The 13,811-nt window shown below is 37.7% G+C and overlaps 1 protein-coding gene across 2 annotated transcripts in view; it reads left to right on the top strand.

The window, feature by feature from the left end:
* Window positions 1-13,811, top strand: part of FMN2 (formin 2) — a 196,273-nt gene that overhangs the window by 39,981 nt on the left and 142,481 nt on the right. For both annotated transcript variants that reach the window (XR_005557298.1, XM_039348448.1), the window contains exon 5: window positions 13,633-13,694. Coding sequence is in view for 1 of the 2 variants with exons in the window: in XM_039348448.1 (XP_039204382.1) it covers window positions 13,633-13,694 (62 nt within the window). In the remaining variant the exon portion in view is untranslated. The remainder of the gene's footprint in view (window positions 1-13,632; window positions 13,695-13,811) is intronic.

Raw genomic sequence — 13,811 nt, 5'->3', positions numbered from 1 at the left:
ACGTTTAAAAGAGATATAGGCCTATAATTTTTAGGCAATGTAAGATCTTGATTATCTTTTGGAATCAATGATATAAATGCATTACGCCAAGATGGAGGGATCTCTAAACCCTGTAATAAGTTATTAAACAATTCACACAATGGTTGAGTCATCTCTTCTACTAAAGTTTTGTAATAGATAGATGTCAACCCATCCGTACCCGGCGCTTTGCCCAATTTCAATTGTTTAATAGCTGTAACAATTTCTTCTTTAGTAATTAAGCCATTAATCTCTTTTTCCTGATCTTCTGTTAATTTAGGAAAGTTAACTTTACCTAAATAATTGTTTATATCTGTAGTTTGAATATTGGCACTCTTGTATAATTTTTGATAGTATTCTAAAAAAGATTTCTTAATCAATTCTTTCTGATAAACCAATTTACCATTATAATTTATTTTATCTATATTCCTCTGTGTCTGTTTCTTTCTTAACTGATAAGCCAACCATCTCCCTGGTTTATTAGCATTACAAAATGTATTTTGTTTCATAAATAATAAATTGGTTGCGGCTTGATCAGCCATCAACATATTAAATTGTGTTTTTAACAGTTTTAAAGCTCCTTTCACCTTTTCATCTAAAGGATTTGAAATTAAAAGTTTCTCTTTTAATTTAATCTCCTCTTCTAAATCTTTACGTTTCTGAGTCTGTTTCTGTCTATGCAGATTATTCATTTTTATCAAAATACCACGCATAAAAGCTTTACTTGCATCCCACACCATTGACATTGATGTTCCCTTATTCATATTTAAAGCAAAATATTCCTTTAAACATTCCTTTAATTTATGAACATTTTTTTCTTGTTTGAATAAATTCTCATTCACCCTCCAGGATCTCCTGTCTTCTTTCTCAGCAAACAGTTCCATCCATACTGGACTATGGTCCGACACTGTCCTAGGAAAAATTTTTACATTCTTCACCCTGTTGTATAAGTCTGTTGTAATCAAAAAGAAATCAATTCTTGAAAAAGATTGGTGTCTATCTGAGAAGAAGGTAAAATCCCTTTCTTCTAGGTTGCGTTCACGCCAATAGTCCCTCAATTCCTAATCTTCTTTCATGTCAAAAAAGGCTTTAGGTAGTTTAGCCTGTTTAAAAAAGGTAGAAGAGCCTTTTTTGTCCTTTTGTATGTCTAAGACACCATTCCAGTCTCCCATTAAAATCACAGATCTATAATCCAACAAAGTTATTTTCTGATGTAGCAACCTATAGAATTGCTCCTGTTGCTGGTTTGGTGCATACAACCCCACAATAAGAATTTTCTTGCCATATAAACCAATTTCAAGCATAACATATCTTCCATGAGGATCTGATTCTAACAGGGTAGCAGATAAGTTCTGTTTAACATAAATTACCACACCCCCTTTTTTCCCAGGGGCGGGAGATACAAAATGAGATCCCAAACGATGATTGTTTAAGTATTTTTGGTCTTTAGATGTAATATGAGTTTCTTGCAAACAAATAACATCATTGTTGTGTTGTTTCAAATAATGGTAGATTTTTTTTCTCTTTTGAGGAATATTTAATACATTAACATTCCAGGTCAGGAGCTTTGCCATCTCCCTTGGCCTTAAGCCTGGAGAAGATCCCCTCAAATTCTGCTACTGAAGAATATGTTGCAGAGCTTGTGGGTCTTGCTCCTCCCACCGGCACTGAAACAATTTGCTGAGTAGATTCTTTGATTTCTTTTTCTTTTTTCTGTTGTTCTTTTTCTTTACGTTTGTGTGCTGCGCGGGTCATTCTCTGTTCTTTAACCTCTACTTGAGACATCCATACCACCTGTCCAGCAGTCATCGCACCTGTATCTTCAGATTTCTGTTCCATCTCTTTATCACTCAGAACTTTGTGCATCATGGGCAAAGGTGAGCCTGCACCCAGGACCGTTTTATAAAATTCCTTAGCTTTAGCAACTGTGTTAAGTCTATAACGTGTCCCCGCATGGCTCAAAACAATGCCCATCGGAATCTCCCATCTAAATGGCATTTGTCTTGCTTTAAGTTCATTTGCTAGAAAAGAAAAATCTTTTCTGCTTCTTAAAATTTTAGGTGGAATTTCCTTTAAAATAATAATATCTTGAGCAGCAATCTGGAATCTTTTATTGTAAAAAATTTGCAGAATCTGATTTCGCAAGGACTTCTTAGCAAAATATATCACCACATCTCTAGGCAGATTCCTCTGTTTTGCAATCCAAGAATTAACTCTCTAAATTCTTTCCACTTCCCCACGTAACTCATCTTTGTCTATATTCAAAATAACAGCCAAATCATTAATCACCATTTCCATCAGATCTTGAGTTTTATCTTCTTTCAGGCCCCTTATTCTCCAAGCATATTCCATCTGTCTATACTGGAACATAAGAATATCATCTTGTGAAGTTTCCACTTTTTTCTCCATATCTTGGAATTTATAGTCCAAAAGTTCTACTGTCTCTTCAATTTCCTCCACTCTAGAGTCCAGCTTCACAACCACTGAAGCCACTCCAGATAAAGCTAGAAGTATATCATCCCTCAATATAGTATTATTCTGTTCTAAAAGCTCCTTCATCTCTTTCTTCATTTCTTCCTTGCTTTCAGATTTATTCTGTTCCAAAAGTTGCTTCATGTCCTCCCTAAACTGTGACACAGCACTTACCATTATTTCTTTAATGTCTTGTGCTGATGTGCCAGATGGGGGAGGTGAGGGTGGAGTAGTTTTAGGTTGCTGCACTGAGGGTATTATTTTAAGTTGTTGTTGCACAGTAGAGGTGGCAGGAGAAGAAGTTACCTTAGGAGCTGTAGTAGCTGGTTGTCGTTTTGAAGCCATTTCAATTTATCTTTCTTTCTTCGTAAAAATACCAATAAAAAATAAATAGTCCAAAAGTTAAAAATAAGGTAAAATAGGATAAAATGGAATCAATTTAAAAGCTCCCAAAAGATAAAGAAAAACTTAAAAAGGAAAGCAATATTAAACAACAGTTTAGCCAGTCCGTCTTTCAAAAGAAAAAAAAACTTTCAAAATGCCATTTTACTTTCACTCTCACTTTTCCGCCCGGAAAAAAAAAAGAGAAAGCTCAAAAAATAAGAAAAAATCAACACATGCTAAATAAACTAAATAAACTAAAAAAAAATAAAATAAAACTAAACTATAAATAAAATCCTTTAAACAGTTCTGTCCGGTTTAAGATTACTCACGGTTACTTTAAATACGGAGATGGTAGCGGCGTTTCGCTTTGTTGTCCAAAGAAACAAAGACAGCTGAGAGGCGGAGAAGGCAATGAACTCCGAGGGAGCACTCTTTCTACCCCCCTAAAATAAAAATCCAGGGAGGGTTAAGAGGTTCTACCTCTATTCATGCGATCTCTACCCCTTCCCTTCGCCCGGGAAGGGGATTGCGAGCCGCGGGCCAGCTGATGAACGCTGTGCTCCGCGGATCTGACACCGTCTCAGGAGGACGGCTACAAAGTAGCCGCCATCTCCACCGCTTTAACCACCGGAAGTCGAGGTTGAAACTATCTTATATATATTATTACACTATAAATTTTATAGAGACATTAGTTCAATCTACATTGTGCCCCAAATAGATAAATTCCCTGGGAGGCTAGATAAATTTTACATGAATCTTCTCCTTTAGGATTTAAAATATTGTGCCTGCAGTGGCTAATTTTTATGTGGGTGCAGTAAAAGTAACAAATTATTGTTTAAAATGTTACTTTTGGTTTGATACATCTTAATCTGATTGTTGGCAGATATATCATTTTTATTCTTACTTTACATCTGTTGCTGTTTTAGATTTATCATCTGGGTAGCAACAGTATTAACACAGTAGAATAGAATAGAATAGAATAGAATAGAATAGAATAGAATAGAATAGAATAGAATAGAATAGAAAGGGATCTTGGAGGTCGTCTAGTCCAGCTCCCTGTTCAAACAGGAGAACCTATACCATCTCATATAAGTGACTGTCTAGCCCAGGGGTAGGCAACCTTGGCTCTTTTATGACTCGTGGACTTCAAGTCCCAGAATTCCTGAGCCAGCATGGCTGGCTCAGGAATTCTGGGAGTTGAAGTCCACGAGTCATAAAAGAGCCAAGGTTGCCTACCCCTGGTCTAGCCTCTTCTTGAAAATCTCCACGGCAGCTGTTCCACTGGTTAATTGTCCTGACTGTCAGGAAGTTTCCAGGTTGCTTCTCTCTTTGATCAGTTTCCAACCATTGTTTCTTGTCCTGTCCTCTCGTGCTTTGGAGAATAATTTGACCCCCTCTTCTTTGTGACAGCCCCTCAAATACTAGAATACTGCTATCATGTCTCCCCTATTTCTTCTTTTCCTTAGACTAGTTAATATTATACTCGGTGATTTACTTTGATAGTTGTTATTATATGATTGTGTTTATTTGCTTCAATCTAGTTTTGTTCTTTTAAATGTTGCTGGTCATTGACCAAATACATCTCACTGATTTATATGGGCCTTAGTGTAGCAATTTATAGGGGCATTAAGTTGTTGCCATGGTGGTAAATCAACCAACACAGACAGTTTGTTGTATTTTGTTCCATCTTAATGGCTGGCTGGCTGGCTGGCTACAACTCACTAGGGTGGACATGCTCCTTATCCTAGCTGAACTGTACTTCCCAGATAGCTTCCATAATTCATCACATGCATTTTTTCAAAGCCATCAGTAGCAAAGCTGAGACATTAAAGTAATGGGAGAAAAACCCAGTTGATCAGCAACATGGTTTGATTTTGCTTGCTGTGGTTTGCATTGATTAAAAATGGAATGCTTTTTTTTTTTTTGTAAGACCCTTGGTAGTAACTGCTGCTGCTTCCTTTTCTTCCTGCCCATAGTCAGTGTGTGAGATGGATAACTGTATAAATTGTACATTTAAATAAATATATTTTAAAATAATCCTGGATAAAGGATCCTAAGAACAATCAGTACTAATTTATTCAAAATATCAAATCCAATCCCTCTCTATCTCAAGACTAGAGCAGCAATATTCCTCCTTAGCATTGCAGTTTGCTTCAATTATTAGTTAAATAAGGGGGAGTCCCATTCACACAGCTTGTTCTCATTCTTGGAATACTTTGAGAGGGACACACCTGCAAAGTTCTTACTTTGCAAAATGAAACTTTGTTTTTATTTATTCCCTTTAAACTTCAGACTATATAGGCTTCCTGTCTTCATTTGCTGAAATTACAGTACAGTAATTAATTTGTAAGAACAGTAAAAAACTTTTTCTTGGAACTGAGGGGGAGAAAAAACAATCCCTGAAAAAGTTTATCTATCTTGAGACAGTTTTCGTTTTCTGCAGGTAAGGCTCTGGCCTATAAAGACTTTCAGCCTTCCACTTGAAGTTTGCCATGCCTATATGTGTGTGTGTACCTTTAAGTCAGTCTTGCCTCCTAGTGATTGCCTGGACAAGTCCTTGCAGTTTTCTTGGCAAGGGTTGTTTTTTTTTTAATGGTATATAGCAGTGTTTCTCAACCTTGACAATTTTAAGGCACGTGGACTTCAACTCCCAGAATTCCACAGCCACCATTGCTGGCTGTGGAATTCTGGGAGTTGAAGTCCACGTGCCTTAAAATTGTCAAGGTTGAGAAACACTGGTATATAGGATTGAGAATGTGTGAGTCCAAGGTCACCCAGCTGTTTTTGTGCCTAAGGCAGGATTAAGCTCACCTGATATCTCCACTACTGTATCAGCCTGGCTCGGCACCATACCTGGGGAATGTTTATTAAGTAATGCACCTTGCACCTGACAACTAGGAGCTTTTAGCTTTTGAATTGCTTTGCCCTAGAACTTCTTAATAATACTGACTTTTCCTCTTCCTAGTCTTAACATCCATAGAAATACATATTTTCTTGGAAAGAATGCTTTAGAACTGATGTTGATGGCTCTAAATTCATAGTGCTTTCCTGAGCTTCTAAATGCTCTGTTTGCATTTATAGTTAAAAAAAACACTCAAATGTCTTTGAGTAAATGTGTCCAATTATCTATTTAGGCTAATTAAAGTGAAATTAATCATCTACAATTTTTTTGCATCCAAATTTGTGCATGTGTGTATATATATCATACAGTACATACTTAGGCTAGCCAGAGAAGAATATTGAAAATAACAGGTTAAATGGAGTGGAACACAAAGCAAATTAGATCATTGTCATCATCCTTCCTGGAATTTTTTTTCAACCCGGCAGACCATATCTACAGCATTTGTTGTTCCTTCTCGATGCACAAATTGGGAAGGTATTGCTACAGTTTTAATAGTTTTAGAAGGAGAAAAAGAAAGATCAAGATCCTCTTTTCAGTTTTGTTGCTGATTTCCGCCCCCCCATAGCTACTTAGACAATCAAGAGAAGCTTGGTAATGCAAACTGGATTTGCTGCCCAGAATCAATCAGATTAAATGGGTGGCTATACAAATGGAAAAAATAAATTGTTGAAAAGAATAATATATTGATTTATCTCTTTAGCTTGATATACTACACTCCATGAGCATTGTTGTTTTAAGACTGCTGTCAACGCTGCTAACATTGGATGTTCCCGCTTTGACAACTGATGAAAATGCAGCCATTTTCTCTTCTCCTTTTCTATGCTTTTTCTTGCTTTTAGGAATCAGGTACAGCAGGGAGGGGGGTTGGAATGAAAGTTCAGCTAGCCATAACGATAACACTGCTGTGGGAACCCAAGGACAAGCTAATAACGTTTTGGTGGGCTGAGGAGCTGGGGAGGAAGCACAGCTTTTAACTAATTGGGGGATGTGATTTATGATAGTTTATTGAGGGTGGGAATTGTACTTTGTTACTTTGTATCTGGGAGAAGGGAATTTAGTTTTTGGGTTCAACTATGTAGTGCTGATACTTTGTTTCCCGAATAAAAAGTTCTTTAAGGAAGAATTTTGCCTTGATGGGTTTCATCTATCGGAACCATGACAACTGCAGTGTAGATGTTCCTGCATAGAAAGATAAAAATGGGAATGGGACTGCTGGGAATACAGTCTGGGAAAATCACATGTGGCCTGAGTGTAGCTTAAATCATCAGCCAGCTAATTGCAGCAGATGCATCCCTGATAATGTTACTATAGAGCACTCTTCTTTACCTCATCATTAAGTACCTCATCATTAAGGTTTTATGGTTGTGGGAATAGTGGAGATTTTTAGAATAAGCAATGGAGTAATTTAAGATGTATGGTCTTCCATGTCAATTTAAATTACTTCATCACATAAGTATTTGATTCTGCTGTATTATTATAAAAGTTTCCAATGAAGCATATATTCTTTTATTGCAGGCAAAGGTATATATTCTTGAATTCCAAAAGCTAGAGTATTTGTTACACTGTTGTTTCTCCCTTACAGTCCCAGTCAAGAAAGATTGTGCAATTATTTCTTCCTTAAATAGTTATATCATTCACTCCTATCCTTCAGCCCTTGTCACTTGCTCTTGCCCCACATACTGTAGGTAGAACTGACTTCCCTTACTCTGGAGGTTAATGGTATAGATCAGTGGTCCCTGATCTTTCTGACTCTGCGGGACTGAGCAGTTGTGGGCAGGAGAGGATGGTTTCGCATGAGCAAGCTAATCCCACGCATGCACAGATGGAGCTTTCTGAGTTCACCCACCACTTGTGCAGCCCAGTTCCCAATTGGCTACAACTGGTAGTGGGCCATGGCTGGTACTGGGCCACGGACAATGGTAGGATTCAGCCAGTTTGCACCACTTCATCAGAACCGGTAGCCAATTTTTTGTTGCCTAGACCCAGAATGGACTTCCAGAAGCGGCATCCACACAGAGAACCGGTTGTTCACATATTTGAATCCCACCACTGGCCACAGACCAGGGGTGGGGGACACCTGGTATAGAAGAACCAGGAATATCAGCACTTTTTTGAAAGATGAGACCAAGTTCATGATAGAGTTTTTTCTAGAGTTCTTACCTCATTTTTTTGTCGCTCCATTTCAGTCAGTATGGAGCACTAGACTGTATATTCAGCAAGGTTGTCATGACATATAGCATACATGAAAAGACATGAATGTCACAAGGGGGATGGCAATCCTGCTCCAAGTGGTTGTACTACATTTTGTAAATATGCAGCTATGTGCACAAAATTTGAAAACCTACCCAAAATAGGAGAAAAAAATGTTTTTCCAATACTGCTTAGAAAGTTATTGTAATTAATAAAAAAATTATTTTCACTAGAAATGTATTCAACAAAGAGATTATACATATATTTAAATGCAGACCTGAAGTTCTTCCAATTCAGTACCATCGCTGTTACACTGATTGTTTGGGGGATGCAATTCCTGATGAAATTAGAGAACTGATGTTGCTAATGTTTTAAAAAAGCATTAAAGATAAATTTTTCTGACCTGTTTTCTAATTGTTGTCAGTTCTAATTTAACTTTTAATTGATATTGCAGTATGTTTTAGTCTGATTTTGTCAGAGCGCGTGTGCGACAACCCAGGAGCAGACATAGCAAACAGTGATCTGTAACAAATGGTGGTTTATCTACAATATCTACAAGGCTATATAAGTATCATTAGGAACAATATACATACAGGTGCTATGGGCAGAATCCAACAACAGCAAATACAGCAGGAAAGGGAAATGAAAGAAAAAACACACTAGCAGAGCCTCCCCTTTTTTACACAGGCTCTTAAAGAGACAACAGCCAAAGACTCTGCTGATTCATTCCCATCATTGTATCAGCTCTTAAATCATCACCTTGATACTCCTCCCATTTAAAGCTGAACAGCTGTTAACCTGAATGCTTTTACATACTCTTGATCAGTGGTGGGATTCAGCCGGTTCGGTAGCTCATTTTTTGTTGCCCAGGCCCAGAATGGACTTCTGGAAGCAGCATCCACACAGAGAACCGGTTGTTCATGTATTTGAATCCCACCATGCTCTTGATGCTTGCCTGCATTTAAAGGCTTAGCTAACATATCGGCTATATCAGTAGAATAATGCTGTAACTTTATCAGTTTATCATTTACAGCCTCCCTGACATTACAATACTTTATATCTACATGTTTACTTCTGCTTCTGATACGTTCTCCCGTTGCCATTTTTATACATGCAACATTCTCTTCAAATATTGGTACAGCTCCTTATACATCAATATGTACATCCCTTAGCAATTAAACATACCAGGTTATCTCAGAACATGCTTTGGACAATGCTATGAATTCAGCTTCAGTAGCCGACAGTGCTACTGAAGGTTGTTTTCTGGATTTCCATCCAATTACAGTGCCAGCAAACAATATCACAAACCCTGAGTTGGATTTTCTGTCCCTCATATCATTTGTCCAATCACTAACTACATAGCATTGTAATGATAAGTCACCAGATGGCCTTATCCTCAATCCTAGGTCCATTGCTCCTTTTAAATATCTTAATATTCTTTTAATCTCCAACCAGTGTTGTTGTTGTTTGGGTGCTGAAGTGTGTTGACTCAAAATGCTAACCGCACTGGTTATATCTGACCTTGACCACTGGGATAAATACAATGAGCTACCAATAGCTGATTGGTACACTTCTTGGTTACATTCTGTGTTGTTTTCTGTTTCTTCCTCATTTGGAAGCTTGGTATCATAGGGGTTAATACACTGTTACATCCTAGTATATCATACTTTTCTAACAGCCGTTTTATTTTCTTTCTTTGGCTTAGCACATATCCTCCCAGTTGTGGTTTTCTTATCTTCACACCTAGGTAATCCCTTATTTCTCCTAGGCTTTTTAATTGGAACATCTTTTCCAGTTGCCTGGCAAAGGAATAAACCTGGGAGTGATTCTTAGCAATAAAACAAAGGTCATCAACAAACGCTAACAACAAACACTCTGCACCCTTATACTCTGCAGTGTATAAACACGGATCTGCCTTGCTGCTTCTAAATCCTAACCTTCTGAAAGTAGTATCTAAGCACTGATTCCAGTTTCTTGCTGACTGTTTCAACACATTGTTGTTGTTAATTGCGAAGTCGTGTCCGACCCATCGCAACCCCATGGACAATGTTCCTCCAGGTCTTCCTGTCCTCTACCATCTTCTGGAGTCCATTTAAATTCACACCTACTGCTTCAGTGACTCCATCCAGCCATCTCATTCTCTTTCGTCCCTTTCTTCTATTGCCCTCAATCTTTCCCAGCATTAGGCCCTTCTCCAGTGAGTCCTTCCTTCTCATTAGGTGGCCAAAGTATTTGAGTTTCAACTTCAGGATCTGGCCTTCTAAAGAGCAGTCGGGGTTGATCTCTCTAGGACTGACCGGTTTGATTGTTTTGCAGTCCAGGGGACTCGCAGGAGTCTTCTCCAGCACCATAGTTCAAAGGCCTCAATTCTTTTGGCGCTCAGCCTTTCTTATGGTCCAACTTTCACAGCCATACATTGCAACTGGGAAAACCATGGCCTGGACTATGCGCACTTTTGTTGGCAGGGTGATGTCTCTGCTTTTTAGAATGCTGTCTAGATTTGCCATAGCTTTCCTCCCCAGGAGCAAGCGTCTTTTAATTTCTTGGCTGCAGTCCCCATCTGAGGTGATCTTGGAGCCCAGAAAAATAAAATCTGTCACTACCTCCATTTCTTCCCCATCTATTTGCCAGGATTGAGAGGGCCGGATGCCATGATTTTGGTTTTCTTAATGTTGAGTTTCAAGCCAACTTTTGCACTCTCCTTCTTCACCCGCATCAAGAGGCTCTTTAGTTCCTCTTCACTTTCTGCCATTAGCGTGGTATCATCTGCATATCTTAGTTTGTTGATATTTCTCCCAGCAATCTTAATTCCAACTTTTCAACCCATATATGCCTTTATTTAATTTATATGCATATCCAGGGTGCTTAGTTTCATAACCTGGGGCTTGTGCCATTTCTTCTAGTTCTGCGTTTAAATATGCAGTGGTGATATCAAAATGATATATGGTATAACTGCATACAGCTGCTAAAGCCAATGCCAGCCTTATGGTCTCACTTCTTACTGTTGGTGTAAACACATCCTCATAATGAACATTTTTTTCTCTGCATAAATGCTTGCGCAACTAACCGTGTCTTGTGCTGCAGTTCATTGTTGCGTAAAACCTTTTTATATACCCATTTACACCCCATGGCCTTTTGTCCTTCTGGTGATCTCATGGGGGTAATCTCATGCACATTCATAGATTCCATTTCTCTGTCCATAGCTTCCTTCCATTTGGCCTGTTCTGCCTTAGGCAACAATAGCAACATCTCTTGGTAATTATGGGTTCATACCTAACACTACACACTCTAACCCCACTTGCAGAGAACTGATCAGGAGGTACACCTTTACCACTACGTTCAGACCTCCTTGGTATCATCTGTTCCTGTGATTCTGTGACCTCTCTCTATATCTCAGGTCTATCCTCTTCTATTTCTACTATTTCTGACCTGTTGTCCTTTAACCCCTTCATTGGGCTCTTAAATCATCACCTTGCAATGTTTTTTTGTTTTGTGGAATACTGCCATCAGATTTGGATAATCAGCAGTATAAAAAAATAGTTATAAATCTTACAGTTTAGTGCTTACATCTTCTCAGGGGGAGGGGGGTGAGCCAATCTATTGCAGGTCAGCTAAATGTTTTAGTCCTTGTACTATTGATGAGTGTGCTCTTTTAAAAGTACATTTAACTATGCAGCATTGATTTTAATTATTCAAACTAAATCAAGCACTGAAATTTGCTTATTGGTAAAAATTACATTGTGACTATCTATCTTCTGTTCTTTTCATTCATGCAAACAGTAAATGGTCAATGTCGGGGTTTAGAGGAAAGTTAAATTGAATGTGAATGAATATGTATGAGTATTATATGAGTTAATGAGTTAGAAAATGTCATATGTAATTTAAATAATTGTCTTAGTAGAAAATATTGTGATTTAAAACAACTGAAGAGTCATCTTTTCACAAGAGGGCAACAATTGTCTAGAATAATTGATTGTAGTCTTAACAATCAATGTGTTCTTGATGTCCTTTATTATATTGGCAATAGGGACAGAACAGAACAGAACAGAATAGAATAGAATAGAGCTGGAAGGGACCTGGAGAGCTTCTGGTCCAGCCCCCTGGAGAACTTACTGTATACTATCTCAGATAAGTGACTGTCCAGTCTCTTCTTAAAAACCTCCAGTGATGGAGCGCCCACGATTTCTGAAGGCAAGCTGTTCCACCGGTTAATTGTCCTCACTGTTAGGAAGTTTCTCCTTAATTCCAGATTGCTTCTCTCTTTGATCAGTTTCCAACCATTGTTTCTTGTCCTGCCCTCTGGTGCTTTGGAGAATAATTTGACTCCCTCTTCTTTGTGGCAGCCCCTCAAATATTGGAATACTGCTATCATGTCTCCCCTATTTCTTCTTTTTTTTAAACTAGCCAAACCCATGTCCTGCAGCCATTCTTCATATCTTTTAGTCTCCAGGCCTTTGATCATCTTAGTTGCTCTTCTCTGAATTTTTATAACTTACTTATAACTAAGTTTATAGTTATATTTTCCATGTTGGGCTAAGTCTTATTTTCTCTACCTTTGATATAAGATATATACGGAGTGAGTTCTACCTTCATGTATATCTCAGCCTGTGTTCATGAAGTTACATTTCTTTCTTTATAAGCTTCTTGGGATGTGTAATATTTTGAATTGTCTTTTTATAATCTGCACTATTTCAGGCAGAGGGCTCTTCTCTTTCAGCTCAAACTATCTGAAATATTGTGTTTTCATCTTGATTGGTTAAAAATTAATTTGCAAGCTGCTGTTGTCTGGGCAGCTTTGTAATGATAGAAGGTCTGCATGTTAATACTTACAGCTGAAAAGCAGAATTACATTTCATCTTTTTGTTGCTTTATAATAAAGTTTTATTTGTTTATGTCTTATGAGGAAAGATATGAGGAAAAAAGGGCTTCCTAACAGTAAGGACAATTAACCAGTAGAACAGCTTGCCCTCAGAAATCGTGGGTGCTCCATCACTGGAGATTTTTAAAAACTTCCAGTGTTGGAGCATTCACAGCTTCTGGAGGCAGGTTGTTCCACTGATTAATTGTTCTAACTGTCAGGAAATTTCTCCTTAATTCTAGGTTGCTTCTCTCTTTGGTTAGTTTCCATCCATTGCTTCTTGTCCTGCCTTCAGGTGCTTTGGAAAATAGCTTAATTCCCTCTTCTTTATGGCAGCCCCTGAGATATTGGAATACTGCTATCATGTCCCCCCTTGTCCTTCTCTTCGTTAAACTAGACATACCCAATTCTAGCAACCGTTCCTTATATGTTTTAGCCTCTAAGAATCTTCTTGTTGTAAAACTTTAATCCCTGAATAGACTCTTTCTCTAACCATGTCTTACTTTCACCATGAAAGCACCTCCACTTCTCACTTTTTTTAATTAATCAGTACAACAGGGTTGTGTCTGATGCTTGATTTATCAGATGACCTGGAAAAGATAATCATAAATCCCTAAAAAAATACACTTCCTATGGGGATAATTTAAATAAACCATCATACTAAGTCACTAAGTCAACTCATAAATAGAAGAAAAATAATACACCTTAAAGTCAAAGAAATTATGTGTATCTAGGAGTTATAAGCATTTTAAGTTAGTTTGATATTTGGAAAAATAAAAATAACTTTTATCTTTACTTCCCAATCTAGAACCTGAAGTTGCTGCCGAAGCAACAGAGACAGAAGATACGGAGATTGTTCAACAGATACAGGTAATATTTTGCTAGCGGAATACTTAACTACAATCAAACTTTCCATATTTAAACTATGATTGCTAAAGACAATACTTTATTTAAGAAAACTGATATGCAAGATTAATTTTGCAGATG

This window comes from Crotalus tigris, unplaced genomic scaffold (assembly GCF_016545835.1).
Source record: "Crotalus tigris isolate CLP2741 ecotype Arizona unplaced genomic scaffold, ASM1654583v1 scf7180000018155.2402879, whole genome shotgun sequence".
Taxonomy (NCBI): domain Eukaryota; kingdom Metazoa; phylum Chordata; class Lepidosauria; order Squamata; family Viperidae; genus Crotalus; species Crotalus tigris.
Note: the sequence above shows the minus strand (reverse complement) of the source record. Positions and strands in the feature narration are given on the sequence as shown.